Source organism: Rhinolophus sinicus, chromosome 12, assembly GCF_057876585.1.
Source record: "Rhinolophus sinicus isolate RSI-liver-muscle chromosome 12, RSI-T2T, whole genome shotgun sequence".
Taxonomy (NCBI): domain Eukaryota; kingdom Metazoa; phylum Chordata; class Mammalia; order Chiroptera; family Rhinolophidae; genus Rhinolophus; species Rhinolophus sinicus.
In genome coordinates this window covers 38,126,015-38,151,851 of record NC_142512.1, presented here as the reverse complement: position 1 = coordinate 38,151,851, position 25,837 = coordinate 38,126,015, and the positions used below count along the sequence as shown (strand labels likewise).

General features: G+C 56.2%; 1 protein-coding gene across 6 annotated transcripts; it reads right to left on the bottom strand.

The window, feature by feature from the left end:
• Positions 1-193: 193 nt before the first annotated feature.
• Positions 194-25,837, bottom strand: LOC109451973 (MLLT6, PHD finger containing). 6 transcript variants are annotated; one of them, XM_074319953.2, is made up of 22 exons: positions 25,284-25,835; positions 24,018-24,097; positions 23,487-23,541; positions 23,156-23,265; positions 22,129-22,232; positions 21,788-21,881; positions 19,335-19,511; positions 18,552-18,650; positions 15,857-16,073; positions 14,845-15,459; positions 14,194-14,375; positions 13,883-13,991; positions 12,708-12,774; positions 12,361-12,506; positions 11,674-11,871; positions 11,458-11,546; positions 9,993-10,342; positions 9,476-9,566; positions 8,526-8,882; positions 3,077-3,112; positions 2,056-2,175; positions 194-603 (listed from the first exon to the last, which is right to left on the bottom strand). In XM_074319953.2, the coding sequence occupies exons 1-22, from the start codon at positions 25,390-25,392 to the stop codon at positions 424-426; spliced, it is 3,585 nt and encodes a 1,194-aa protein (XP_074176054.1). In that variant the 5' UTR covers positions 25,393-25,835; the 3' UTR covers positions 194-423. The 6 variants fall into 6 exon arrangements, with proteins under 6 accessions (XP_074176054.1, XP_019596122.1, XP_074176052.1 ...); XM_074319951.2 differs by lacking the exons at positions 194-603; positions 2,056-2,175; positions 3,077-3,112 and adding an exon at positions 4,135-7,936 and having other exon boundaries at positions 15,938-16,073; positions 25,284-25,837; XM_074319950.2 differs by lacking the exons at positions 194-603; positions 2,056-2,175; positions 3,077-3,112 and adding an exon at positions 4,135-7,936 and having other exon boundaries at positions 19,335-19,508; positions 25,284-25,837.

The following is a 25,837-nucleotide window of genomic DNA, read 5'->3' as shown; positions in this document are numbered from 1 at the left end:
GTAGAGGGGATAGGGAAAGGGTTGGTGGGTCCCCCGGCCTCCATCGCATGCTTCTTGTCTCGGCTCAGCCTGCCTTGGGGGACCCCATATGGAATGAACCTGAGCTGCCCCCGCCCTGTGGAGCCCCCAGCCTAGGTTAGGGTCCAGAGCAGTAGTAGGCTCTGCCTCACACCAGTGACCACAAGAATACCCCTTCAGCCAGGCATGCTTGTTTAATGACATCTCCACCAGTAGTTGCTGAACCAGGGGCCTGTTCCTGGCTGCCCCAGACTGGAAATCTCAGGTTATGGGGAGCAAGTCCTTTACAAGCCAGCTGTGGGTACTGGGGTCCCTGGATGATCCTTTCTTGGGCTTAGCACTCACTTTCCTTTCCCACAAAGGAGGTGTCTGTCAGATGCCTGGGGCTAGGCAGCAGCTACCCACTCAGAGTGGGGAGCCCAATTCTGCCTGCTGTACCCGCTCACTCCTGTGGGTGCCATCACAGTATGGGGGCTTCTGAGTGGCCTTGCAGGTACATAAGGCCACCATGCGGGTCTCCTGGGCCTTGAACTTGAGTGGGGAGAGGCCAGTGCGTTGGAAGAAGTGGGAGCCATCACAGAAGGGCTGGTGAGGGAAAGAAAAGTTAGAAACCCGACCCCACGTGCTGGGGCTGGGCAGGTCCGGGAAGAGCTACACACCAGTTAGGGCTCAGGCTACCGAGTGACAACGCCAGGGTTCATTAGTTTACCTCTCATACTCCTATGTAATGTGAGGGTAATAAGAGTCGAGTTGTCCCAAGGAAATGAATAATGGTTATTATGCACTTTGCATGTAGTAAGTGTTCAGTAACTGAGTCATAGCATTAGTCTCCAGGACACAAGGACAGAATTTTCAAGGTGAAATGAGACCTTGGGTATCAGCAATGTTACACTGATAGGTTGTTTTTTGTTTTTTTTCCGATGGCTTTCAGTCTCCATTGGTTCATGAAACGCATTTCCATACCCATAGTCTGAGGTAAACTCTGGATAGGGAGAACCTGCGTGCATCACAGGACTTTAAGACTGGAGTATCAATTTTTGGGCTCCAGGAAACAATGGAGCATATAGAGTGGATGTGAAAGAAGACAGGGATAGCCGATTGTGAACTGGCTGCCCGGTGCCAGCAAATACTCCCCGACCATGCAGGGAGGTGTTCAAGCAGAGACTGGGTAATGGAAACCAAGGCCAGAGAAGTGCAGTATCTTGCTGTTAGTGGGCTTCTTGACCTTGGGGTCAGGGTGGGATAGGAGAGATGAGGGATATATGCAGATAAACATCAGCCACCAGTTCCCAGAGGGCAGGAGGCAGAGAGGTGAGGCCACACTACAGCTGGCATTCCCTTAGCACTGCTCCACCCTCATGAGGACTTGCTCAAAGTCAAAACTGGCAAAGTAGGGCGCTGACAACATGCCACACTTCTTGGAGGAAAACAGTTAAGAGCTCAGCTCAGGAAGGAAAGGCCCTGGAGGCTAATAACATGCAGCAGGTTCCCACAGGAGGAGAGGCTCCTAAGGCAGAAGGGAGAACCAGCTGGGAGCAGGCAGCCTGGCTGAGAAGACAACAGGCTGTGGCAAGCAAGCAGGCAAGTCACATAAATAGAAAGGGGAAGGCTTTCAGAAGACACCAGGAAGGGACAGCGGAGCTGGGCAGCGTTCCCAATGTGGGGGTCCTAGGCCTGGGAATCTGGCGCAGATGCTTCCTGGAAGGAGCAAGGAGGGAGAGAGGTAAGCCTCTCAGTGCTTGGAATAGAAGCCTGGAAGGTTCCTCTGAGGAGGAGGGAGCACCAGAACAAAGTCCAGAATCCTGGGCTCCACCCATTTAGCTGTGTGACTGAGTTTCTGTCTCTAGGCTCATTTCAAAGCTCAAGGCTGTGGGTGGTGCTGGCCTAAAAGTATTCTTTCATCTCCGACCTCCCTTATCCCTTCAGGTATGTGTGGGGAAAAGAGGACCCATCTTGAGGGGAAGCTCCCAGGAGACAGCCTGCTGTCCCAACCAGGAGTGTTAAATGTCAGTGGGAAGGTGGGGGTAGTGGTCTCACCTGCTTCTTGCTACGGCCACACACACACCACCTGTAGGTTTTCCCTGCTACCAGCTCCAACTTGATAGGTGTTTTCAGGGCCACCACGGACTTGGCTGGGGTTTTGGGGAACCATTTGGCCTGTGGCAGGGAAGATGAAGGGCCTGGAGTCAGCCCAGACCCTGGAAGTGCTTTCCTGCCTAAGGCCTTGTCCAGTTTCCCACTGGCCCAGGCTTGTGGCAGACGACTTCTGCAGAGGCTGATCTGATGCCACCCAGCAAGGATATTCCTCCCAAGACACTATAAGAGCACTGAGCTCAAGATAGGGAAGGGATTTCAAGGCATTCAGGTTTTGGGGTCCAGCTGCCTTCCGTTCAAACCCTGGCTCCACCTGGATGCTAGAGGGGAGGGCCAGGATCCTGACAGCTTGTGGGGACAGAGCCAGGAGTACAGTTTCCAGGCTCTCGCCCTCATGTGGAAAGGTGCTCACTCGGGTAGTAAATGGCCATCAGCTGTGATTGGATGGCCATCAGCTGTGGCTAGTTTGGCCATCAGCTGTAACCAGTGAGCCATTGGCCACTAATATAACTGCCGTGGCTATGCTAGCAGCAAATGGGGGCTAGCAAGCGGACAGTGGCTGAGCTAGCAAGCGCGGATTGCAGCGAGGCGCGGAGTATACTGGTATGACTCCCCTATCTGTGGCTCCGTGGGTGTTCCTTTTTGGCCTCACCATATTCTGCGTTCTTATGTGGGGAGCGGGAGCTGAGACCCTGCATGACACCCTGCATGACAGCCCAAGCAGACCAACTGCACCTGGGGCTTGGTTTAGCAGGCACCACTGTTCCCAGCGCAGAAGACTAGCTCCCTGCCCTGTGCCCTCTGGTCCAGTCTACCTGCCCTGAGCCATCTGGAGGTGGCTACGGGCAAGGCATTCTCAGGCTAGAGTCCCGGAAGCAGGGCTGACCCTTTCTGGTTCCATTCCCTGGTCTCTACTTTTGGGATCTCAGCCTGGTTGAGGGGGGGCGGGGGACAGGGTACTTACCAGCCAGGAGGAGATATCCCGCCTCTGGTTCAGATTCTGCAAGACACACAGTCATCACCAGACGGTGGTTTGGAAGCAGAAAAACAAAGTCAATAGAAAGAAGCGGAGAACTTCCAGAAGGGAGTCATCTGGGAGGGAACAGACAACGGCTTAGGGCCGTACGAGAAATGAGAGGGAGAGAAAATGGGTCACAAGAGGGGAAGGAGAGTCGCTGGGGAGGTGCTGGCACGCAGCAAATGCTCAGGGAGGGCTGCAAAGCACAAGGCGATGCGGAGACGGGGACGCTCAGCGGAGGGCAGGCGGGGCTGGGCATGGGAGGGGGCATTGGGCAAGGAGCGGGGGCGGGGGATGCTCACCCAGGCCACCCGTCGCAGGAGCGCGCCCACGTCGCCCATACTGGTCCCCGCCGCTACGCCGTGCCGGCTCCGCCCTGCGCCGGGGTCACCTTAACGTTTCCCCCGCCTCCGGGCCAACCGGGCCCCGCCCCGGCCCGGAAGACTCCGCGGGGTTCCGCTCGGGTGGGGGTTGAGGGCCTGCGCTGTCCGGTCCAGCCTCAGCCGCCGGAAGCCAAACCAAATGTCAGCTCCGCAGCCTGCTCGGGTCTCCTGGGGGTGTGGCTGGGGCTCTCCCGGAGCCCCCTCTCGTACAGGCGTGTCTGCGGAATGACCCGCAGAGCATCGCTTCGCGTTTCCTTGCCTGCTCCTCTCAGGCCACACACACCCTCCCACCACCCGTGTGAGTGAGGACCCTCCTGGGAGCCGTTTGCTCCTGCAGAGTCTAAGGCAGTGTTTCTACAAGTGCAGTGCGAGTACATCTCATCACCTAGGGAGCTTGTTTTTGACCAGATTCCTGTCGGCCAGGCCTGTACATCACATCCTTGTGGGAGGGGCACAGGTATCCGAGCGCTCAATATGCAGCCTGGGTATCTGGTGCATTCTTGTGACCTATTATTCTGAGTGCTTGGACAAATGTAAGATTGCCCCCCATTCCTTCCCACGGCTCCTACAGTTGGCAGGCCACCTCTTTACCTTTAATGAAGCCAGACAAAGCAGGGTCTCTTCCTTTTTTGTTTTTTGTAAAACATTCTTTTATTAAAAGAACAAGTGCTGTATACGAACTGCCCTTCGTACAAATAACATCCGTTATACAAAGATACAAGGTCCAGGTTATGCACAATTCCAGGCTTGGAGATGGCAGGGGGGGCATTGCCTTTTGGGTTGCGGATATAAAGGAGGTTTTAGAAAGAATGAAAAAGGAGCCCTGGGTTTGCAAACTGTGGCTTTCCCTCCCTGCTCCCCGAGGAAGGGTCTGCTACATTGAGACAGGCTGGGATGGGAAGGGGAGGTAGGAGTCAGGGTTTGGGTCTCCAGTCCCCCCACCTAAGTCCCAAGTTGGGCTGGAGGAAACAAACAACGGGCAATGGAAGGCACCCCACAGTCCCCAACTTTTCAGCAGATCAAGTCAAAGTGGTAGGGAGCTAGACACTTAATGGGATTGATGTGGCTGGAGGCTGCCCATATTGGGCCCCACCTTCTTCCAAACTCCCAATGGAAGTGACTTGAATCCCTCCAGGCACCTCGCCCCAGGAAAATAAGTTGAGACAAAGGAGAATTGGGAGCAAGCTGCCTACCCCTAACTCAGGCCCACCACACAAGGAAGATGCTGGAAACTAGCAGGGGGAGACTGCCTTTGAAAACTTGTCTGCATTTCCAGTTTGGGAAAGGGAAATGTGGAGGTTACCCTTCCTCAGAGTTGGCCCCTGGCTCTGGCTCCCCTCATGGTCTGGGCCCTTCCTAGGAGTACTTCCCTAGAACTCAGTACAAGATGGCAGGTGTGTGCTCATCAGCCTCAAGGTAAGGGCACCTGGAGGCAGTAGCAGACCCAGGAGCCTGAGGGAAAGAAACTCACACACAGGAAAAACTTTTCAAAAGCAATCTTTAAAGTGTCATTGTCTATGAAGAGGATCCATCAGCTCTGAGCTAAGACAGTGCTACATAGATACCCTCCCACCCTGGGCACAGCCCTGCACTCACGCACGTCACACACACAGCGACAGACAGACAGCCCATGGAGGCAGTGCAGTGGGGAGAGTGGAGGACCAGGAGGCCAGGGTCCTGAGGGCTGGTCCCCTATCCCTCTGAGGCTTGGAGGTATCACCTGTGAAGTGAGGAGCTGGCTCAAACCTTTAAAGACAGGTCCCTTCCAGCTCTGACACTCATGCACCAGCTGTGACCTCAAGACCAGACAGTAGCTCTGCGTGCATACCCCACTCATACCTCCAAGCTGAGGGTGATGACACACGAAGCTCCACGCTCATGCATTTTCAAACCCCACTTCTGCCCCACAAACCACATCCTTCCGCTCCCGTAGACAGAGATCTATAAATCTGCATCCCTTCCCACTCCACATCCAAATTCATCCTGGAAAAAGGGACCGAGGCTTGGAGAGGAGGGTGAGGTCAGTATAGCCATCCTCCCCCCCCCCCCCCATATTGGGACCCTGATCCCTCGTGAAGATCTCCAGACCTTTCCTATTAATATAAAGCTCCCTAAAGGGTGGAAAGATACCACCATTCTCCTACACCGCCCCCCAACCCCAAATCGAAGGAGAGGGACAGCACCAACCCATATGCAGCCTAGGTCCTGTCTGTAAATCTAACCTGACAAACAGCTGCTGCACCCCAGCCTGGGGAAAGCTGGAAAACAGATTCTTGGAGATGAGAACCCCAGACTCGTGGGGGCTGGGAGGGAGGGCCTTGTTTCCAGTGCACTAAATCATTTAGACCTCTCACTCTCCACCACAGCAGTCTTGGGCGGATGTACTTCATCACCATCCAGCAGAGAAGTTGACTTCAGCTCTAAGTGGGCGGGCCTTGGGCAAGGGTGTGGGTGTGAATGAATAATTCTTTTAAGAATCTCCGAAGGTTATTTTTCTTTTCAGTGGTTTGGGGGCAGGGAGTTAGAGAGCTTAATAGATGAAGATGAATAAAATGCTGAATTCTATAATTTCTTTCTAACTGATATTTAGCATTAATAAAAAGTATTTCTGAGGTCATCACAACTGCATCTCCCCTCCCACAAGCCCTTGCAAGTGCCTAAGAAATTGCCTCTGAAGGAGTCCCACCCCCCCTCCATTATCAGCTCCCTAACATCTTACAAAGTCTTATCAACAGGAATATTAATATTATTTTCAGTATCAGAAAAAAACCAGTTGAGCAGCACAGGCAAAAATATATCTGCACTACATTTCTGTCATTGCCAAAAATATACACATCTTCTTTGCTTTATTAAAAAAAAAAACCAACAACAACAAAAACCCAAACAGAAACACACACACAAAAAATCCACACATGCAAAGAAACTGACAAGACATGAGCATCAGGGAAAGCTGGAAATGCCTTCTCCTGGCTCCAACCCCAGTGCAACTGAAACACAGACACAGGCTTCAACCTAGCCCCTCTCCTGGCTGTCCCACCGGCCCTTGGGCCTTAGTCACCAAAGGCTCTGGGCAGGTGGACTCTTTAAGGTGAAAATTTAAGTGTTGCCTACTATACCCAGGGGGAAATAGCTGGTGGGCGAAAGGACAGTTAGGTCAGCTTAAGCTTAAGTCTCCCCTGGTTGGTGGGGGTGGGGGTAGGGTGCAGGAAACGGGCTGGCTAATTCTGGGAGGGAGGTCTTCACTAAAGAAAGTGGCACTTTACCCACCCTTGCCCTGTCCCCCAATCCCTGGAGCTCCCCTGTGCCAGGAGGCAGGACCAACTACCAGTGGGGGAAGGGGAGCTCTGAAAGGGCACTGAGACCGTGTGGGGTCTGGGGGAGGGAAGGCAGGATATTACCCTGATTCAAAGCCCTCAGCGCCCAGTTACTCTCCAATATTGGAGTACTGTTCTGGTTTTTGTTAACCATTCGTGCCCCGGAAAGGGACCAAAGTTGGTGAGGTGGGGAAGGTACAAACAAGAGCTGGGAGCCTCCCCCGCCTCGAGCACTACTCCACCCCTGGCCTCAGCTGCTCCAGGTCCAGGGGGAGATAGACAGACAGACACACACGCAAACGCACACACGCTCTCTGAGTCAGGCAGCTCCATCTCCCCACCCTCGGCACTCCTAAATCCAATAGTGCAAACAAGGGGCAGGGCACCCAGGGGGCTGGACCTCCTCCCTGTCCCCCACCATCCCATCATTGCCCACCCCCACCGAGTGGGGAGGCTTGGGCAGAGTTTGAGGCCATCCGACCCCTTCCTCAGCCCCCTAGTCTATGGGCTTTTACAAGCTCAGCTTGTGACCCTTTTTGGGGGGCAGCGGAAGGGGAGTGGTGAGAACAGTCCAAGGGATCCCTCCTGCCATCTACCCAAGTTGGGAAGAAACTGCAGGTACAGTAGGACCACCCCTTCTTCTAAGATTTCTGTGAAGGGGCAGGCCCAGGGCCTGTCCCCCCACTCTCCCCACTCAAGTGCTGATCCATTTTATGTGGCAGGTCCATCCAACCCCCCACTTATGCTGTGGCCCACTTTGCTCTCTGGGGGACCTTAAAACATTTGCTGAGAGTAGGGGCTTCTAGGCGGACTTAGAGCCTGTCCTCCCTCTGAGCCCCTCACAAAAGGTTAGTGCAGACGGGGGAGGGGCCAGATGGAAGGAACGCCTCCCTCTCATCTCAGTCCTCAGCGCCAGCCAGCATGTCAAACACTCCCCAGGTCTCAGCACGTGCTCTGGGCCTGGGCTCTCCAGTGTCTGGGCGCAGGTGCCTGCTCCAGGTTAGGCCCTGAGGCCAGGACTGCCCCCTCCACTTGGGGGGGGGAGGTCAGGAGGGGTATGGGTGGATTTAGCCTTTTTCCTGGTTAGCTGAGGCTCCCTTGTCAGCGGTCTGGAAAGAGAGGAAGGGAAGCTGGGGGTTTGGAAGGTGTTTGGTCCCAAAACCCAGTTGAAAATAGCTCCCTGGGTTAAGAAAGCTGTTGTCGAGTACAGTGAGGGAGCCCCGCTGAAGCTCTTGGACTGGGCTCGGGTGGGTCCACACCAGGGTCAACTTGTTGAGGGAGAAGTTGCCCTGCACAGGGGTGCCTGGCTAAGCAGGCTTGTGCCAGCCCACGCCAGCCAGCACCCCGAGCTCTTGCAGTATGCCCTCAGAGGAAGGAGGGAGAGCCTTTCGGGAAATGGCCCACCCAGAGCATCAGCTTTTTCTAATCGGTCCACTCAGAGAGGAAATGGCCTTCTCAAATTGTACCCAGAGGAATGCTGCTTTCTAATTGGTCCTTTTACTATTAGTCTATGTTCAGAGTGTATCTTTCTTGCATCTACAGGAGGGCACCCACGTGCTAGCAGAGGCCCTGGCATCTGGAAAGGGTGCTTTGCTGACCTAGGGGTCACTTCCTTCCTCCTAATGATGTACCTTCTGATGCTCCACTTCTGCCCATCGTGGAGAAGGAAGACAGAATGGCCCAGGACCCCTTACTCACCCCTCCTTTGGGGCCACTGCCACTGCCGTCTGCCCCCGATAGGCTGAGAAAGGGGTTGGTCTGGGCAGTCAGGACTGGAGGGCCGCCTGCTGCTGCTACTGCTGCGGCTGCAGCTGCTGCGGCCATGAGACTTGTGTTGTTGCCGAGGGAGGGAGCCACCAGGGCTCCGGCGGGCAGCAGGGGTGGGGCAGACGCTGTGGGCAGCAGGCCAGGCGTGCCAGCGGACAGCAGCGGGGTGGAGCTTCCTGCCAGCAGGCTGGCCATGGGCAGCGGGGAGCCCCCCGCCATCTGCAGCCGCTGCAGGTCCCGCTTCTGCTGGAGCTGCTGGAGCATCTGGTAGACGACGGTCTGGTGCTCCTGCAATAGGCCAGACGGGTCAGCAGCCGGTGGTCCCCGCAGCCAGCATGCCCTGCTTGGCCTGGGTCCCCTCCCGTCACAGTAGAGCCCTGAGGCAGGAGACCTGGGACATAGTCAAGCTTCTCTTGTTTCTAACTCCCCACTCTGGGCGTCAGTCTCCCCATCCGGGCAAGAAAGTGGCTGCACACCATCAGTGGGTCAGCTGGGGCACTACAGGCCAAGCACAGGGTGTTTACATCCCTGGCCCCACCCCCGTTACTAACACGGTTCCTCAACCCCCCTGAAGATCCTTGGGGCAGATCGGAAATGCTCAGTAACTGAGGACTCACTGCCCTCTAGACCTGCTCTCAATAGGATGTGATTGGGGCCACTACAGCGTCCCTTCCCCAATGCCCAGGACCGAGAGCAACCCTTCTCCCCGCTGTCCCATAAGGGATGCTCCACAGAGGCCGATGTTCCATAGGTGCCCAGCCCCAGTCTCACAGGTGTAATCTCAGCCCAGCCTGGGGCTGCCCTCCCTCCCCAGGGTGGCCTCGACCCCCTGAGACAGGCCCTTCTGGGAGGGTAGGTGGCCTGTGAAGGGAGGGTATTACCGGGGTCAGCTGGGGGGAGGCAAGGAGCTGCTGGAGCTGTTGGAGCTGCTGCTCTTGCTGCTGCAGGAGGTGTCTCTGCTGCTCCGTTAGGCTGAGGCAGAGGGACAAAATACAGACCATGGGAAGGGACAGGGAAACACTCCTCCCTAGCCCCCACAAGTTCCCAGACTCCCTCAGACCCAGGTGGAGAGAGGCAGGGATGTGCGATTTTAGTGAACTAAGAGAAACAGACTGAGCTCAGAGAATATAGTGGGAGGGAGACAAGTTAGATGGAAGAATTTTCCCAAAAGGAAAACCTAGATTGGGGTATAAGAGATAATCAGACGATTTTGTCAATGCAGAGTTGCCATCCATACGGCACTTATACCTAGGGAGTTCCTGGGGCCAAGAGGTGACTAGATTCTATACCCTGTAAGACTGGAGGATATTTTTCCTTTGGGGGACTATGGGTGTTTGGGGGGAGTCCCTCCCAGAGCCAGCCTCCCCGTTCCCTTTCCCAGGCTGAGCTCTCCCTCACCTGTTGAGACAACCTGGCAGCTGCAGCGTGGGGGCCCCGCCAGCCTGGCTCAAGCCCGCAGGGTTGGGGGCGGCAGCCCCATTCAACCCCCCCAGGAGCCCATTGAGGGGCAGGGCCCCGCTGCCCGCCAGCCCCCCCAACAGCCCCTCAGCCATGGGCATAGCCCCCAGCCCCGCTGCCCCGGGTGCCCGGCCCAGCCCGTTCTGTGGCTGGGGCGGGAGCGGGGCAGGGGCCCCCGGCAGGGCCAGGGGCAGAGTAGCAGGGCTCTGCTGGAGCAGGGGCAGCGGTGGGGGCGTGCTGTGGAAGGACAGCGACGAGCTGCTGCGGCTGGGGCAGCCTGAGTGTGGGTCCTGGGGAGGGAGGGGGAAGGGAGGGGTCAGAGGGGCAGGGGGCCAGCATGACCTTTCTGGCCCCCCGGCCCAGCACCCGTCAGCATTCACAGAGCACAGCCACCCATACCTCACCCCCAGGCAGAGCCACCCAGAAGGAAGAAGCAAGGCCCAGGGCTTAAGGCTAAGAATCCAAACTGTCTTCACAAGTCATATCTAGAGACCACTTCCTGGGGGCCGCAGCACCCCTCATCATCCTTGTTTGATACCGAACATCGATGATGATAGTGAGCATCTAGTAAACCAGACCCGGGGTTCAGTGCCTAACCTGCACTGTCTCACTATTCCCATTTTACAGGTGAAGCCCTTGATTCTTAGGCTAAGTAACTCTGCAGACAGCTGGAGTGAAAGGCTCAGGTTCAAATCCTATGTCCATAATGCAATGGCCTGGAAGGCTTCTCTGCCTCAGTTTACTCACTCAAAACATGGAGGTAACAGTAGTACCTATTTCGTAAGTACCTATTCCATAGTGAAGACTAGGAGAACAAACCAATACTTTTAAACATCTCAGCACAGGACATGACAAAGGGCAAGTGTGTAATTAATGTTAGTTATTATGATAATTATTATTGCCCAAGTCACAGTAAGTGGCAGAGAGAACAAGAAACAAGTTTGTTTGATTTGAATAACTGCAATGTAACAATAGCAACTGCTACCCCAACCATCACCAATTGCAAAGGAATTCTTTTGTGTGAGGCACTACAACAAACCCTTCACAAACACTTCTCACAGAGGCCTTGACTAACCACCTGATATGTACGGAAGAATCCTGCCCCCCCCCCTTCTTTACAGCCTTTAAATTATTTCCATCTCAGCACTTTTCCCGGTTTCTAATTATTGATTGTATGCTGAGATTTAACTTATCTCCATGAGCAGGACTCTGGCCATTTTGCTCACTGATTGCTTGGCCAGTGCCTGGCACTAAGTAGACACCTCATAATTACTACTTATTTAAAAAATGAATGAATGGATCAGTCAACCCACTGCTCAGCCAATCACTTCATTGTCCAGCCTCCAATACAGCCTGAGCCTCCCATCTCCTGCTCGTTCCCAGTGTCCCTCCCTGTGGTGCCCACCTCGGAAGACGTGGATAGCGAGTTGTCCAGGCCAAGACTGTTCTTCCCCGGGGGACTCTTGCTGGTGCTCAAGGAATCGCTGCTGCCGGCTGAGGGAGGGGGATCAGAGAAAGAGGTCAGGGGTTGAAGTCAGGGCTACTTCCTAACGTCCGGCAGAGGCCCCCCTCCCCCCTCCCCCCACCCCCCCCACCCCTGGCTTGGTAGGATCACACCTACCTTGGGGAGGCAGGCCATAGGGCCCAGGGACAGGGCCGTTGGCGGCAGGCAGGACGGCAGGTAGGGCGGGGAAGGGCACAGAGAGCTGCACGTTGAGAATCTGCAGCCGCTCCTTCTTGGCCGTCAGGCTCAGGATCTGCTCTTGAAGCCGCTGGTTTTCCTTCTGCAGAGCGTGCAGCGCCTTCAGCATCTCCACTACTGCAGAGCAAAGGCGAGAGCTACTGAGCCCCGCGGGTCTGGGGAGGCGGGGCAAGGGCTGAGGGCGGGGCCAGATGGCCTGAGGCGTGGCCTGGAGGGCGGGGCCTAGCGGAGAAAATCTGAAAAACGTCTAGGAGACTAGGCGCGGGCAAGCGAAGGACTCTGGTGAGCTGGGGAGCCAGAGGAGCGAGGAGCAGGGTCTGAGGCGCGGTTCGAGGCCTTGTGATTGGCAGGGAAGAGGTGGTGGAAATTCGGGCTTAGTAAGGTATGGACCAGCAGGCCGCGAGGACCAAAGGCGGGGTACAGAGGGGTAGGGGCCAGGAGCAGGGCCTAGCAAGGATTAAAGGTGAGGCTAAGGTTGGCAAGAGTTAAAGCTGGGGCAGGGCCAAGGCGCGGAACCTTAAAGACGTTTAGGGACTTCGGGGAGAAGGGAGACCAAGTTTGGGGGTCCCAGAGCAGGTCTCCCAGCCCTGCGCCACCCCTTCTCACTGTTGACGCCGGCCTCGCCATCGCCCTGCTTCTCCAGCAGCTGCTCCATGTTAGTCGTCCCGGGGGCTGCTGGGTCTAACTGGCCGCCCCCGCAGGGTGCGGACGCAGTCTGGTCGAAAAGTGCTGGAAGGCTGCTGATGGGGGACCTGGGGCCAGAAGGTAACACCGAGCTCAGGCTTACTTCACGCCCTCACTCGTCTCCCTCTCTTTCTCCTCCCCCCTCCGGGGTTCCAGTCATCCCCTTCTGGACCCCACCCTCTCCTGGAGCCCACCTCTCCGTCCCTTCCTCCCAAGTCCCTCCAGCCCCGCTCCCAGCCCCTCCCCCAAGCCGCCGCCCCCTCCCTCACATGGAAGACAGACTCTCCTGGGGGGAGGTCCCCCGACACCGGAAGCTGCAGTCCTCCAGGTCTGGCTCTTGGAAGGAGAAGGGGAGCAGGGATCAGTGGGGACGGGGTGCGGTCGGCCTCAGTGTCCCCGCCTGTAAGTGGGTGCGGGATCTGGGGCCTTACCACAGATCCCTTTCCCCAGGATCTCCCAACCCCCGTCTAGCAGTTACATATGTCGGAAGGCGCTGGGAGCCCCGGCTTGGAAACCCGGTCCCTTGGAAAGTAAATCCATAGATTTGGTCTCCATCCCTTTCTCTAGGCAGAAAGACTCCCGCTGCCTAGCAACTTTCAGATCCACCTCCCAATTCTTTCCTGGAAGCTTCAGAGTTATAGAAATTTGGGGACAGTCCTGGGTTGAACTTGGACCTGATCCTTGCTCTGTGAACTTGGTCTTGAAACTAACCTTTGAAGTGACTGTTTTGTGGATTAAAGTAAGGTAATAAATGTGAAGTGTTAAACTGCATGCAACAAGCCCTTAATAATTATAGTTATTACAATGTTTTGTATGACTTTTTATATTCATTAACTCACAAGTTGGACGGCAAAACCTTTGGTTGGACCACAGAATTTCGATTTGGGTTTCAGCGGAAGAAAGTCACCCTACTCTCTCTCAGGTCTTTAATTATGGAATCCGATTCGGGCCCCTTTAAGGCCTACTTGAATTGGTTGACGGAAGGTAGACCTCGCCCCCTAGACGGCCAGGTGGTGTCTCTGCACCAATCCGCTCTCTGGATTGGTGGCGTTGACTCTCCAGGGAGAGGGTGGGGCGCCTGTGACCCGCCCCTTTAACATCTAAATACCTGTAGAGCAGGTTGCCCAGCTCCGGAATCTCATAAACGCTGAACCCAAGAACTCACTAAGAGGCAGCAGGGAGCTATGCTGTGGCGGTAAGAGAACTGGGCTTGGAGTCAGGGGACCAGAATTTGAGCTCTGGCTCTGCCTTTCTCCTGTGAGATGGTGTAGTAATTCTTCCCTGTACCCTGGTTTGTTGTGATTTTTTTTTTGGTAGGGTGGGCAATGGCCAGAGGGAGGGGGCAGCCAGAAAGCCCTCCCATCCTTTTTGGGGTGACATGCAGGTGATGGGTGCCCCTCGGGACTTTGGGAGGATAGGGGCATGGGGTCAGAGACTCACATACCTGTGTGGCTGCTCTCTGCTTGGGTGAGGAGGGGGTTAACAACACCCATGGGGGTTCCAAAGATGTGGGTGGAAGGGAGGCTAAAGGTAGAGCCAGCCAGAGAAAACACCTGAAGGAAAGGAGGCAGAGTCCAGCCTAGTGGTTATGCTTGGATCTAGGGCACAGGGGTGCGGGGGAGGAGAGGATCAGAGAGAGGGAGAAGTTCTGGGGTGATCAAGCCCAATCTCTCAAGTTCCCATGGAGGGCTGGGGTCTGTGGCTGCCTGTCCCCCACCTGCCCAGGGATGGAGGAGCCCAGGAATAAGGCCTCACCTGAGTGGTGGAAATAGAAGCAGAGGACGAGGGGAGGGTGCTGGTGAATGGGGAGCGGCTGAGACGGGGCAAGGCTGAGGTCCCTGGGGGCCCCAGCAGGCTGGAGGAGAGGGGGGTGCTGCAGACAGCCCGCAGCATTCCGCCACCGTGGGAGATGGGGTCCTTATTACTGGTGTAGATGCCTAAAGGCACGAGGACACAGAGGGAAGCATATTATCACCAGTCTCCCAGATCCCTCCTCAATCAGGTGGCTGGGGCAGCCCCTCCGCAAGGAGAACACTCCCCTGGATCTGGCCACATACACACCAGTCTAACCCTCTTGCTGCTGAGATGTCACTTCTTGCCTGGGTGACATCTGCTTGACATGACAGCTGATTACACTGCCCTTCCCAGGCCTAGGGAATTCCCAGCTTTTCTAATACACCAACCAAAACTTTCTAAGTTCTACTGACAATCTAACCCAATCTCTCCCACCACAACATGCAGAAGACAGGTACAGGGAATATCTTGGAGGTAACTGTCACCTCCATCCTTTATCTGTCCTTTAGAGCAGTTTCTATCACATTTCCTTCTAACTGCATGTTTATGCTTCTGTCTCATCACTAAACTGGCTGGGCCCTGAGATGCCCTCCATCCCCAAGGGTCACTAACCTGCCCCTAGCAGGGGGGACTCCAGGCTCAGGCTGGGCAGGTTCCCAGAAGGCCCAAAGGTGCGGGAGGCCAGACCCCCCAGGCCGGAGCTAACCAGGGAACCTCCGGAGAAGGGTGAGGCAGCAGTGGCGGTAAAGCCAGCCAGCTGGGCACCAGGCAGGGGAGGAACAGCTGGGCCCCCAGTGCCCTCTTTATTCCGGCTGCCCTTGGGACGGCCTGGCCCATGTCGGCTCCTCTTGCTGGCTTTGTGCTTCTTCTCCTTCAGGCCTGTCTCAAGGGTCTCCTCAGCAGGCGCAGGGGCAGCGCTCAGTGTGGGCATCCGCTTGTGGGTGCCTGCTGAGGCCCCGGACCCAGAGACGTGGGGAGACTTATAGTCCCCAGGGGATGGGGCCCGGGCCCGGCCCGAGCTGGAGGTGGTGGTGGAGAAGCGCATGATGGGCCCAAAACCAGAGAAGACCACCTTCTGCTCAAAGAGGTCAGCCTTGGGGGGCTCGGGGGCTGAGGGAGAGGGGGGTGCTGACGGGGTGGGAGCTGTGGGCTTGGAGTACTTGTCCTCCTCTGGTTGCTCCAACTTGGGGAAGGCAGAGAAGTCAGGGGAGCTCTGCAGGGACGAAACTGCACAGAGGGAAAACGGAATTATAGCTGGACCCCAAATCCTTCGCTCCCTCCCACTCCCAACATGCAATAGTAGGAAAGGGGGGGATGGGGAAGCCTGGTTTCCTGTCCCGGCTGTGCCACTGTTTCTATGTCCTGGGATGAGTGACCCCTACCAACCCCCCAGCTTCCCCACTTATGATAAAGTGGGAGGAGAGAGTTCCAGCTCAAGAGAGAAGGGTTAAGCGGAGTGTTTGGAGAAGTGTAACTTGGTGGGGATACCCCATCTTTAACACGAACCAATTTAAGAAGCAAATGAGATGCAAACCAATATGCAAAGGCCCTTGCTAGAAAAATGCAGGGCCAAAGGCTGTCCCACTCCCGGCAGCCTCCAGGAGGCTCACCTGCCCACACTCACCTGCAGGCTGGAAGGGCCCCCCAGAGGAGGAGGAAGAGGAGGAGGAAGAGGAGGAGGAGGCGGAGGTGAAACTGCTCACACCTTTCCCACTGCTCAGCTTCTTCCCCTTGTGACTCAGGCTATGGCTGGAAGACTTTTTCCCCTTCGAGTCCCTGCTGCTCTCAGAGGCCTCCTGAGTGCCGGCCTCATGGTGGGAAGAGGAAGCAGCTGAGGAGACCTGAGGGAAGGAGGAGAGGGGAAGGGTGACGCCAGCTGCCTGGGCCTAGGCTCAGCTGGACTTGTGAGTGGAGCAGGAACACACAAGACTTGGGGCTCTACTGGGAGTCTGGAATTAGCTTCAGGAAGGACTTTTGGGCAGAGAGAGAGAGATGGTGGTGAGAGCCCACAGACCAGGGAGATGGGGAGGCAGCTGTGGAACATCTGGGTGTGAGAGGGGAGTGCACTGAACCCAAGCAGCTATCTATTCTTCACCTCAAGCAGGAGAGAGATGAAAATGGTCCCCGAGTCTATACGGATGTACTCATCTGTTCATTCGTTCAAGAAATACTTAGGGGGACCCCAGAGGGATGGACTTGTGCTGGGAAGTGGTGTGGGCAGCAAAGAGGGCTGCCCTGCCCCCCCCCCCTTAGGCCCTCCAGTCATCACCACTCCCTCTCTGCTCACCCCAAGCTGCAGCCACCTGGGACTGACACCCCATTCCCTGGCCACACTGTGCCCTCCTAGACAATGTTGAGCTTGCACTGCCAAGTCCTGTGCCAAGATAGCCTATCCTTACTCTTCTTGGAAAACGTCTCATCCTTCAAAATCCAGCTCGGAAGTCCCCTCTTCATGAAGCCACTCGACACCACGAGTGGTACAAGTTACTCTGTCCTCTTATTTCCAGGGCACCAGGTACCCACGGCAGCCATGTCAATAGCTGCCACACTGTACTGAATTATTGTCCCCATGTCTGAGGCCTCCAGTAACCTCTCTGAGGGCGGTAGGGCAGGGGTTGGTGAAGCATGGGCTCGGGGTCGGGCAGAACAGGCTGTGAGCCTGGCGGGCTCTGCCATTTACTGCCGTGTTTATATTACATGGTCTCAACCTCGCTGAGCTTCAGTGTCCAGGGCTAATTATGCCTATTGAGAGTTCCGAGGAGCATAATGCCAGATACATAGTGTGTGGTCATTAATGATGATTCTGATGGCTGTGGCTGCTATTAATACACTGCAGAGACGGTGTCTGTGGTGGTTAAGTAGAGGCCTTCAAGCCAGACTGCGTGGGTTCAAATCTTGACTCCACCATTTACTAGCTGTGTACTTTTAGGCAAATGTTCTGTGCCTCAGTTTCTTCATTGATTAAATGGGATTAATGAAAGACCTACTTCATTGGACTATTTGGGGGATTAAATGAGCTAATCCCTACGCTCTCCTTCCATCCCCATGTTCTAGAAGAGACGCTGGCAGATGGTGAGTGAGTTAGGGCTTCATATTAACTGCCAGGGATGGCGCTTTTCCTTCTGGTAGAGACCAGGTATACAGTAAACGTTTGCTAAACCAACAAATGCCAGAGGGAGGATGGACGAGGGAATGAGAGCCACCCTGCTTTGCCCTCACTGGGCGGAGCCCTTGTCTCCTCTTCCTTTTTTGTTCTTTTCAACAGCTGGAGTTCTGAAGGGAGCCAGATGTGGTTCTGAGAGCAAGGGAGGAGAGGGAATAGGGGGAGGGGTAGCTGAAATGCTGGGGTGGGTGGAGGAGGAAGGGCAGAATGCTCCAACATGTCCAAGGGGACACCTAGCCACCGGGCAACTCCCAGATCTCTGGTCCTCTTTCCATGTGCCTGCAGGTCCCTGGGAAAGGTCAGAGGGCAGAGATGACAAGCTTTCCCAGGTGAGTTCTGGGAGGCAGGGCAGGGAGAGGGTTACTGGGACAGTTGTCACAGCAACATCACCCTGGGAACCTGATACCTGAGCCTCCTGCTAAGATGCCCAGAGCTCTGCCAACCTCCTGAGGCAGTGAAGGTGAATGGGGCAATAATGGTGACAGGAGGAAGCAGTTTCTCCAGGCCCTTTTTCTCCTTCCCTGGGGAGGGCTGGCTGGAAGGAGGGGCAGAGAAGGCTGCTCTGGCTTGGATTAGTGACCCTGGCCTCACGTAGGGCATGACAGTTGCTGCCCATTTCTGGAGACAGGCCTGACACATACCTTGCCCCTATTGGGAAGGTGGGATGAGTGGGGAGCTCAGTTGTCAGGGGCCTGTCCCCCCATGCTACCATGGGCTACACTTTCAGCCCCTCCAACCTGCATGCAGTGGGCTTTTGGTTACGGAACAGGCTCTGGGGGTCTGTCTGATATTGAGGCGGGGTGAGACGGAAGGGTCCTCTCTACCTAACTCTCGGGTACGGGCCCTAGAAGCTTGGAGAACTGGCCTGAGTACTGTACCCGCAGACAAGAGCCCAGTGCTGAGGCTGTGTCTGGGCAGAAGCAGATGTGAACATCTGGGAGCCAGCAGACAGGGCGGTACCCTACCCTGCCCCCGCCCTCCTGGTTGGTCAGGGATCCAGGGGGCTGAGAAACACAGGCTCCTCCTAGGCTGGAACAGGAGAGTAGCAGGGGTAGAGGTGGGGTACAGAGGCACATTAACCTGCAGCTGTGAGTGTCCAGGTCCCTGGCCCACCTCCCCCCACCATGGCCATCCCTCCTGGGTGTGAGCAGCGTACCTTGTCAGCATTGGGGACCATGGGAGGGGTGAGGATGCTGGGGGGTGACTCAGGCCGCTTCTTGTGCTTCTGTTTAAGGCGTTCCTTGTCCTTTCGACTCTGGGGAAGGAGAGGTGACCAGATATTGGTGTTGGGGGCATTTGGGGGTGAATATGAATATGACATGTTCATGTGGGGAGTGGACTCTTCTCAGAGATGGGCTTTGAGGCCGTCATCTCCCCCTATGGAGAAACAGGGGAACTTTGGCTGGACAGAAGTGGCTCAGGCAGGTTCCTCTGAGAGCCCAAAGCCCCTCCCCCTCCTCCTCCCTGCCTGCTAAAAATAGCCTGTCCCATTATCACGCCAGTGACACAGAGCACCACACACGTGAGCATGCACCTGCAAGGGTGTCCACTCAGGACATGGAGCTGTGCAGAGTAACGGGAGATGGGCACCCGGGTACGTGTGGCATGAGGGGAAGCAGGCATGTACATTTACAAGGCTAGACTGTCGTGATGTTTGCGAACATGCAGGGCCATGTGTTAGGAGCTTTGGGGACACTGTCATGCTACGGGAAGGACACTGGAGGAACCACACAAACACAGAGCGCCCCAGGGAAGCCAGGCCCTCGCCTCACTCTATGACCCTCACTTGTTCCTTCCTCAGTCCCCTCCCAGCTCTCAGGGGCTTCAGTGGGAGAAAGGATGCAGGTCCCAAGGCCCTGGGGGCACCTTGTGGTGGCTTCTTGAAGGAGGTGCATATTTGTGAGTGAAGGCAGGACCAGTAGAGGGAGAAGACTTTTACCTTCTTCTGGCCCCTCTCGTGGTGGGAAGGGTGCTTCTCCTGCTGGGTGGGTGGCGAGGATGACCGGCTTCTCCGGCCGGTGATGAAGCCACTGCTACCTCCCCCGGTACTGCCTCCTCCTGCTCCTGCTCCTGCTCCTGCTCCCCCACCTCCCCCGCTGGTGTGCCGGGAAGTCTTCTGGGGAGAGAATTGAGAGAGAGGAGCTGCCAACGTCTCCTGTCGTTAGTTTAGGGAAAGGTTCCTGTTAGGGAAAGGTTCCTGAAGCTCAAGGGATCCTGGGGGCCAGTCCCCCTGCCCTGTCTGGCACTAAGAAGAACTTGTGTCCTCAACGATACTCTGCTCAACAGAAGGGCATTCTCTAGAGCTTCCCCAGCTGGCCTGTTCAGTGCACAGTTTTGGCTACTGAGGCCCAGAAGAGCCAGGGGTGTTTTGGCTGCAGCAAGGCATGCTGGAGGTAGGAGTGGGGCCCCGGTCCTAACTCTCCATCTACCTCTTTCTATGGTGCCCTCTTGGCCTATTTCAGGCAGCCTGAGCCATGGCCCACCTCCACCTCCTTCCCAGGGATAGATGTGAGGGACCTTTGTGAGAGCCCCTGCACCCCTGCACTCCACACTCCATCCTCCCCTCCAGACACTTTGCTCCAGCTATCAGCCCTGCTCCCTTGTTCCTGGCCCTCTGACTCCACCAAACACAGTTCCTTCTGTCCCAAAGGACCTGCTGCCCTTAAGAAAAGGGGAGGAAACGTCCACAACGAAAACCCAATGACCTCTGTGCTGCCCCTCCTCCCAGCCAGGGCCTGCCCCCGCCTTCCCTTCACTGCTAATACACTGCCCAGTCTGATGGCTTCCCCTGTCCCCGACTTGCAGCTGCTCCCTCTAAGGTCACCCACTACCTCCCAATTGCCAAACCCAAGGACTAATTTCAGACCTCGTCTGACCCAATCGCCCTCCTAGGGATGGACATCACTCCAATCCTGCCAAGCCCTTAAACTCTGCTTCATGGTTCCCTTCACACCCTACCCTGGTGGGCACCTGGGGATTCCAGCCCCAGCCTTCTATAGCTGGGGCTGGCACTACCACCCTGTCTGGAGATCTGACACCCACCAAACCTAAACATTCTCATGTGGCGCGTCTTATAAACCAAACTGAGTTCCCTACCTTGTCCTAAGTCATCATCAAACCTTGACATCAAGGTGACCACATGGCTTATGATCCAAACCAGGACACAATAGAAAATGAAAGGAGTAACTGTTAATTATTACATGAGGACAAAAGGCACAAACTGGGACTGTCTGGGGTAGACCAGGCCAGACGCTAATCCTACAGAAGCCTGCTGCGTCCTAGTCACAGCACTCCCAGGGGCTCAAGCCCGATGCACCTAGCATGGAGAGCCTGCCTCCTATATGCCGTCCTCAACTCCTCCTCAGCCATCCCGACAGGTAGGCAAATCTACCTAGAAACGGTTCGAGAGTCCAGCCTCATCCCTCCATCCCCCCCCTCTCGCAGCTGTCTCCCAGCCGCCAGCTCCGGCCCTTTGGATCCAGCTTCACAGCGTCTGCCAGGGTAATCTTCCTAAAAAACAAATCTGATCATGTTACCCTCCCACTTACAAGCAGCCTTACAAGCCTGTGGCCTGGGGGTGAGGTCCACGCTGAGTTCCCAATCGGACTACAGCCTACCTCTCCAGGACACCCCACAGCTTCTGCAACACGTAAGTCTTTCCACAGATATGAGACAGGACCCCTACTCAACTCTCTCCTTGGGTCCCTGAAGCCTGGGACAGAAGCAAGCCCAGCTGTGGCCCTGCCTGAGCTTTTTCACCTCATGTCCTGCCTCGTCCCCACCCAACACCCTGTTCTGCTGCTCACACAATTCTCCTCCTTTCAGGACGAGGCCCATGCTAGTCCCCCTGCCCAGTGTTCCTCTCTTTGCCTGGCAAGCTCCTGAGGAGCTTTCAAATCAGACTGCCTGTTCTAAATGCCATGTACACTGTGAAGTAAGTGACATAACCTGGTTGGGTCTTCGTTTACTCACCTGTACGATGGGAAAATACAGTACGCCTAGTTTTTAGGGTTGTTGGGAGGATCACACAAAGTAACACACATAGAGAGCTTAGTCCAGTGGCCAGGGCACAGTAATCCCCCCCACCCACATTCTGGCTCTTCTTGTTCCCACCTCCACCAGCTTTTATGCAAACTCGTCTTTGAAGCCTCCCAGACTCTGCGGGGCAGAGTCTGAGCTCTGTCTTCTGGGATGGGCTGCTTGGTTCACCTCTGATTCACACCCCTCAGCCTGTACTTCAATTTATTCTTCACCCAAAGAAGGGATCCACAAGGGCAGGGACGAGGCTCCTTTCCTCTCTGTCCTCCCAGCAGCAGGCCCCAGCCTGGCCCCAAGCCCATGCCCTCTACACCATGGCTGACTGAGCCACTCACGCCTGGCAGATGCACTCACCATCTTGCTGAAGTGGTATTTGCAGTAGCCGCAGTACTTGACGTTGTCGACCTCTAGCACTTCTTCCTCACACAGCAGGCCTGCCATTTGCGCACTAACCAAAGAGGTCAGATTGAGAAAGGTGTGGCCACAAACCAGACCGGCCTCCTCCCTTCTCCTCTCTTGGACCCCAGCTAGGGCAAAGCGAAGATCATCCAAGGAAAGCAGTGCCATGATCACCAGAGACAGCAGCTGGGACGAGCCCATTTGGCGGGAATCCATGGCAAACATCGGGAGGGGTGGGTACAGCTGGCCTGGGATCCCAGAGAACCCTGAGGCGTGGGGGCAGGCAGGGGTCTCACCAGGTGACATGGAAAGCTTGTCGACATCCGTGGCGGTTACAGGTCATACAGGCTCCTGAGGCTGCCTTGCTCTCCCGGCCCTGTTCCTCGCAGATGTAACATGTCTACAGAACACACAGAGTAATTGTCCGCTCTTCCCTTCCACCTAAGGGACCCCTCAATTCCATCCTCTCCCCATGATCCTAAGTCAGTGCTATCCAACAGAACCTTCTGTGATGATAGAAATGTTCTATATTGCACTGTCCAATACAGTAACTATGAACCACACTGGCTACTAAGCACTTTAAATGTAGCTTAGGAACTGAATTTTAAATACTGTTTAATCTTAATTAACTTACATAGCCAATGTGGCTGGTGGCTACCATAATGGATAGAACAGTCCTTGCAGTGAGCCCTGCAAGGCCAGGGGCTGTGTCTGCCTTGCTCACCGATGAGCTGAGTCCCACCTCTCGACTTTTATGTATGCAGTTCCTTCTGCCTGCAACCCGGAACCCCACCCTCCTCAAGGCTGGCTCCTCATCTCCCAGGTCTCAGCCTAAATAGCTCTTTCCCTGATCACTTTATTTAAAGGGAGCCCCCCCCGAGGTATTCTTTATTTCAGTACCATGTTTACTTCACAGCACTTACCACAAACTGCATTTACTTTATTCACTTGTTTACTACTATTTAGTTTTCCCACATAAGAGTGTGAGTTCCATGGAGCAAGGAGCACATCTCTCTTGAAAAACACTGAAAACTGTACCTAGTGGTACCTTGCCCCAGGTTTGGCACATAGTAGTCAATCAGTAAATGTGTTCAGTGCATGAACGAATGAATTGCTTGCTAAGGTCTACCCTGGGGCAGCACTTAACTCCGGAGCATGAGCATGTCTGTCAGTGGATGGTGCCTAGGTGCCTCCCCACCTCCCGAGTTCCCTGAAAGTGTCGGCTGGAGAGAATCAAATTACACTGGATGAAGAGAAAGGTGGAGGCACCCAGCTAGGGAGGGGACTGGTACAGGGCACCGGGGCACCGTAGGGGCTGCTGACCTTGTTGAAGCGATCATGAGGCACATACTGCAGCACGATGGGCTCCATGGTGAGCACGTTGGCAAACTGCACCTCAGGGATGTAGAGGGCACACACCACGTGGGCCCAACCTGGGACAATGTGGGGCTGGCCTCAGCTGCCATGGCAAGCCCGAGACCCTGACCACTCAGAGCCTCACACTGCAGACAGTCCCCTTGTCCATGGCTTTCCCATCAGAGTCCAGTGCCAAACAGGAAGCTGAGCCCCCCCCCCCCCCCCGCCTTCCCAGACCCTGCTCAGGGGGCCTTGCTGACCTCAACAGACGAGCCCTGGAGCTCAGGTCCCCCCTCACCTCCATTGTCAGTCCTCTTCAATGCCCCGTCTTTGTGTGGGCACAGCTCACACCTCTGCCAATGCAAACGGGCATAGGAATTGAGGGGAGCCTTTCCAAAAGGGGGTGGGTGATCTGCTGAGCTGGACCCCCTGAACACATTCAAAGGGTCCCAGGAGGAAATAAGCTGTCTATTGGGGAATGGGTAGGGGTACAGAGGAAACAGGATTGGCCACAAGTTGGTAATTGTTGACGATGGATGATGGGGACATGAGATTAGTCATAGTATTCCCTCTACTTTGGTACAGATTGGAAATTTTCCATAATAAAAAGTTCAAACAAACAAGCAAACAAAAATAAAAGGTCCTGGGCCAGAGGTGGGGCAGAATGAGGGATGAGCTGAGGGAGAGATGGGGTTGGTGATAGGTGTGCAGGAAACAGGAAGTCCTGTGTGACAGTCCCACCCTAGCCTCAGCCTCAGAATACCCTAGCTTAACCCGGGGAGATGCTCAGGTATATGGGTTGGAGGGGGGAGGGGAGTCTCAAACTTACCACCCTGGCTGCTCGCTCCTGAGATTCACATTTCCGGCAGAACCAGGGTCCTGTTGGCACCTGGACGATGCCATAGCAAGCTAGGGGTGGGGAAGGAGAGTCATGGAGCAAATCTGTCAGCAGTGGCTTCTCCCAGAGTAATTGGGAAGGGGGGTCACTCTAAAGGACTAACTAAAGACAGTTCCAGTGTGGGGGGCAGATGCTGCTCCCACTAGCTAGCCAGCAGGACCACAAAGAATGCCCAACAGCACAAGGCCAGCCTTCAACCACACAACCAAGCACTCCAAGCAGGGGCAGGAAGACTGAGTCCTTGACCTTAAACTCTAGATCCTCCCCCTGTGCCCTTTCTGGACCCAGCCTCTACCACCCGGAATAGAGAAAACCACAGGGGCAACATTTACAATAGTGAAACACAGTTTTGGTTGTTATGGGGGGGGGGTGTCATTTCTTAAAGGGCCAGTAAGGTAAGAGCCGGGAAGTTGGGGGTCCAAGAACCTCATCTTCTGCCTCTAACTATAACAAGTACAGGTCAAAAGTCAAAGCTGAGGGCAGGTGCAGTGCAGGTAACCTATAGCAGAATGGCAAGAAGAGCCTACAGCGACAGCATTAGGGCAGTCCCAGGAAGGGGGAAGGCAGCTGGCTGTGCCAGACAAGCGGGAGATACCAGCCTGCGCCCTCGGCAAGATTCCTCAAGGAGTTAACTCCCGAACCATGTGCTGCTGGGGGAAACTCCAAACCTCCCTCTTCTCGATTCCGGCCCCCGGCACAACCTCTCTCCTATCCACAGCTCTTCCCCGGAGGATTTTTGGAGTCCCCTCTCCCCTGGGACCCTTCTCCTCCCTTCTCAATTCCGCTCCTCCCAGTATCCGGAAGCGGGAGGGGGGATGACTCCCCCTTGACCTCTCCTCTGGGAGCCTGGACCAAAATAACCGGGCAGGAGGGGACACCTCGAAGGTAAACATTCTGCCAGCGGCCCCGACATTGGCGGTGTGGAGCGCGGAGAGTGCACTCACTGCCCCCTAGACTGTCCCCAAACTCCCTCAACTTGGGGTGGGGGGCGCGGGACTGGAACAATAGGCAAGAAAACAATGCCTGACCCGGTCCTCCAGGACCAGGCGGGGGGAGCGCCCCCGACGCCTCCCTTCCCTTCAGGTGGGGTGGGGGAGGGGCGCCCAAACCTCGGGAGGTCTCCGGAGGGCGCGGCCCGGGGCGCCCTGCGCACACCGCCCCCGCGGTCCCGCCGCCCCCCGCGGGCCACCCCCGTACCTTGGTGGACAGCCACGCTGCACGCGTGCCCATCACAGTAGACCAGCGGGTTTTCGGCCCAGCCCCTCTCGTCCGAACATACGCAGCAGCCTCCTACCATCTCCTTCATACTCCCATGAGCTCCCTCCGGGGCTGGGGCGGGGGGCCGGCCGGCGGGGGTCGGGGGTCAGGGGGGGAGGGAGGGAGCGGGGGGCCGCGCGCCTCCTCGCTCCCTCCTCCTCCTCCGCCGCCGCCGCCGCCGCTTCTTTTCTTTGCCTCCTCCTTCCTCCTCCTCGGCGTCCTCCTCCTCCTCCTCCTCCTCGCACGCTCTGTCTGGCCGCCCCCCCCGCCGTGCTCTCGCCCTCATGCCCCGACGGGCCCCCCCCAACAATGAGACCCGCGCGCCGGGCTCGCCCCCTCCGCGCCTCGCGCCCAGTTACCAGGGCCGCCCGGCTTCCACGCAGCCGGGGCCCGGCGGGGGAGGCGCCGAGTAGCACATCGCGGGTGCCCGCCCCGCACCACCCGCTCACGCGCCGCCCCACTGGCCCCCCTGCCCCGCCGCGGCCGCCATGGCC

Excerpts from the sequence above, each read along its gene's own strand:
- LOC109451973 (XM_074319953.2), bottom strand. The coding sequence starts at position 25,392 with ATGAAGGAGATGGTAGGAGGCTGCTGCGTATGTTCGGACGAGAGGGGC. Across the intron at positions 22,233-23,155 it reads CTCATGATCGCTTCAACAAG|ACATGTTACATCTGCGAGGA; the intron begins GTCAGCAGCCCC and ends TGTGTTCTGTAG. Across the intron at positions 12,775-13,882 it reads AGCAGAGAGCAGCCACACAG|AGCCAGACCTGGAGGACTGC; the intron begins GTATGTGAGTCT and ends TCTCCTTCCAAG.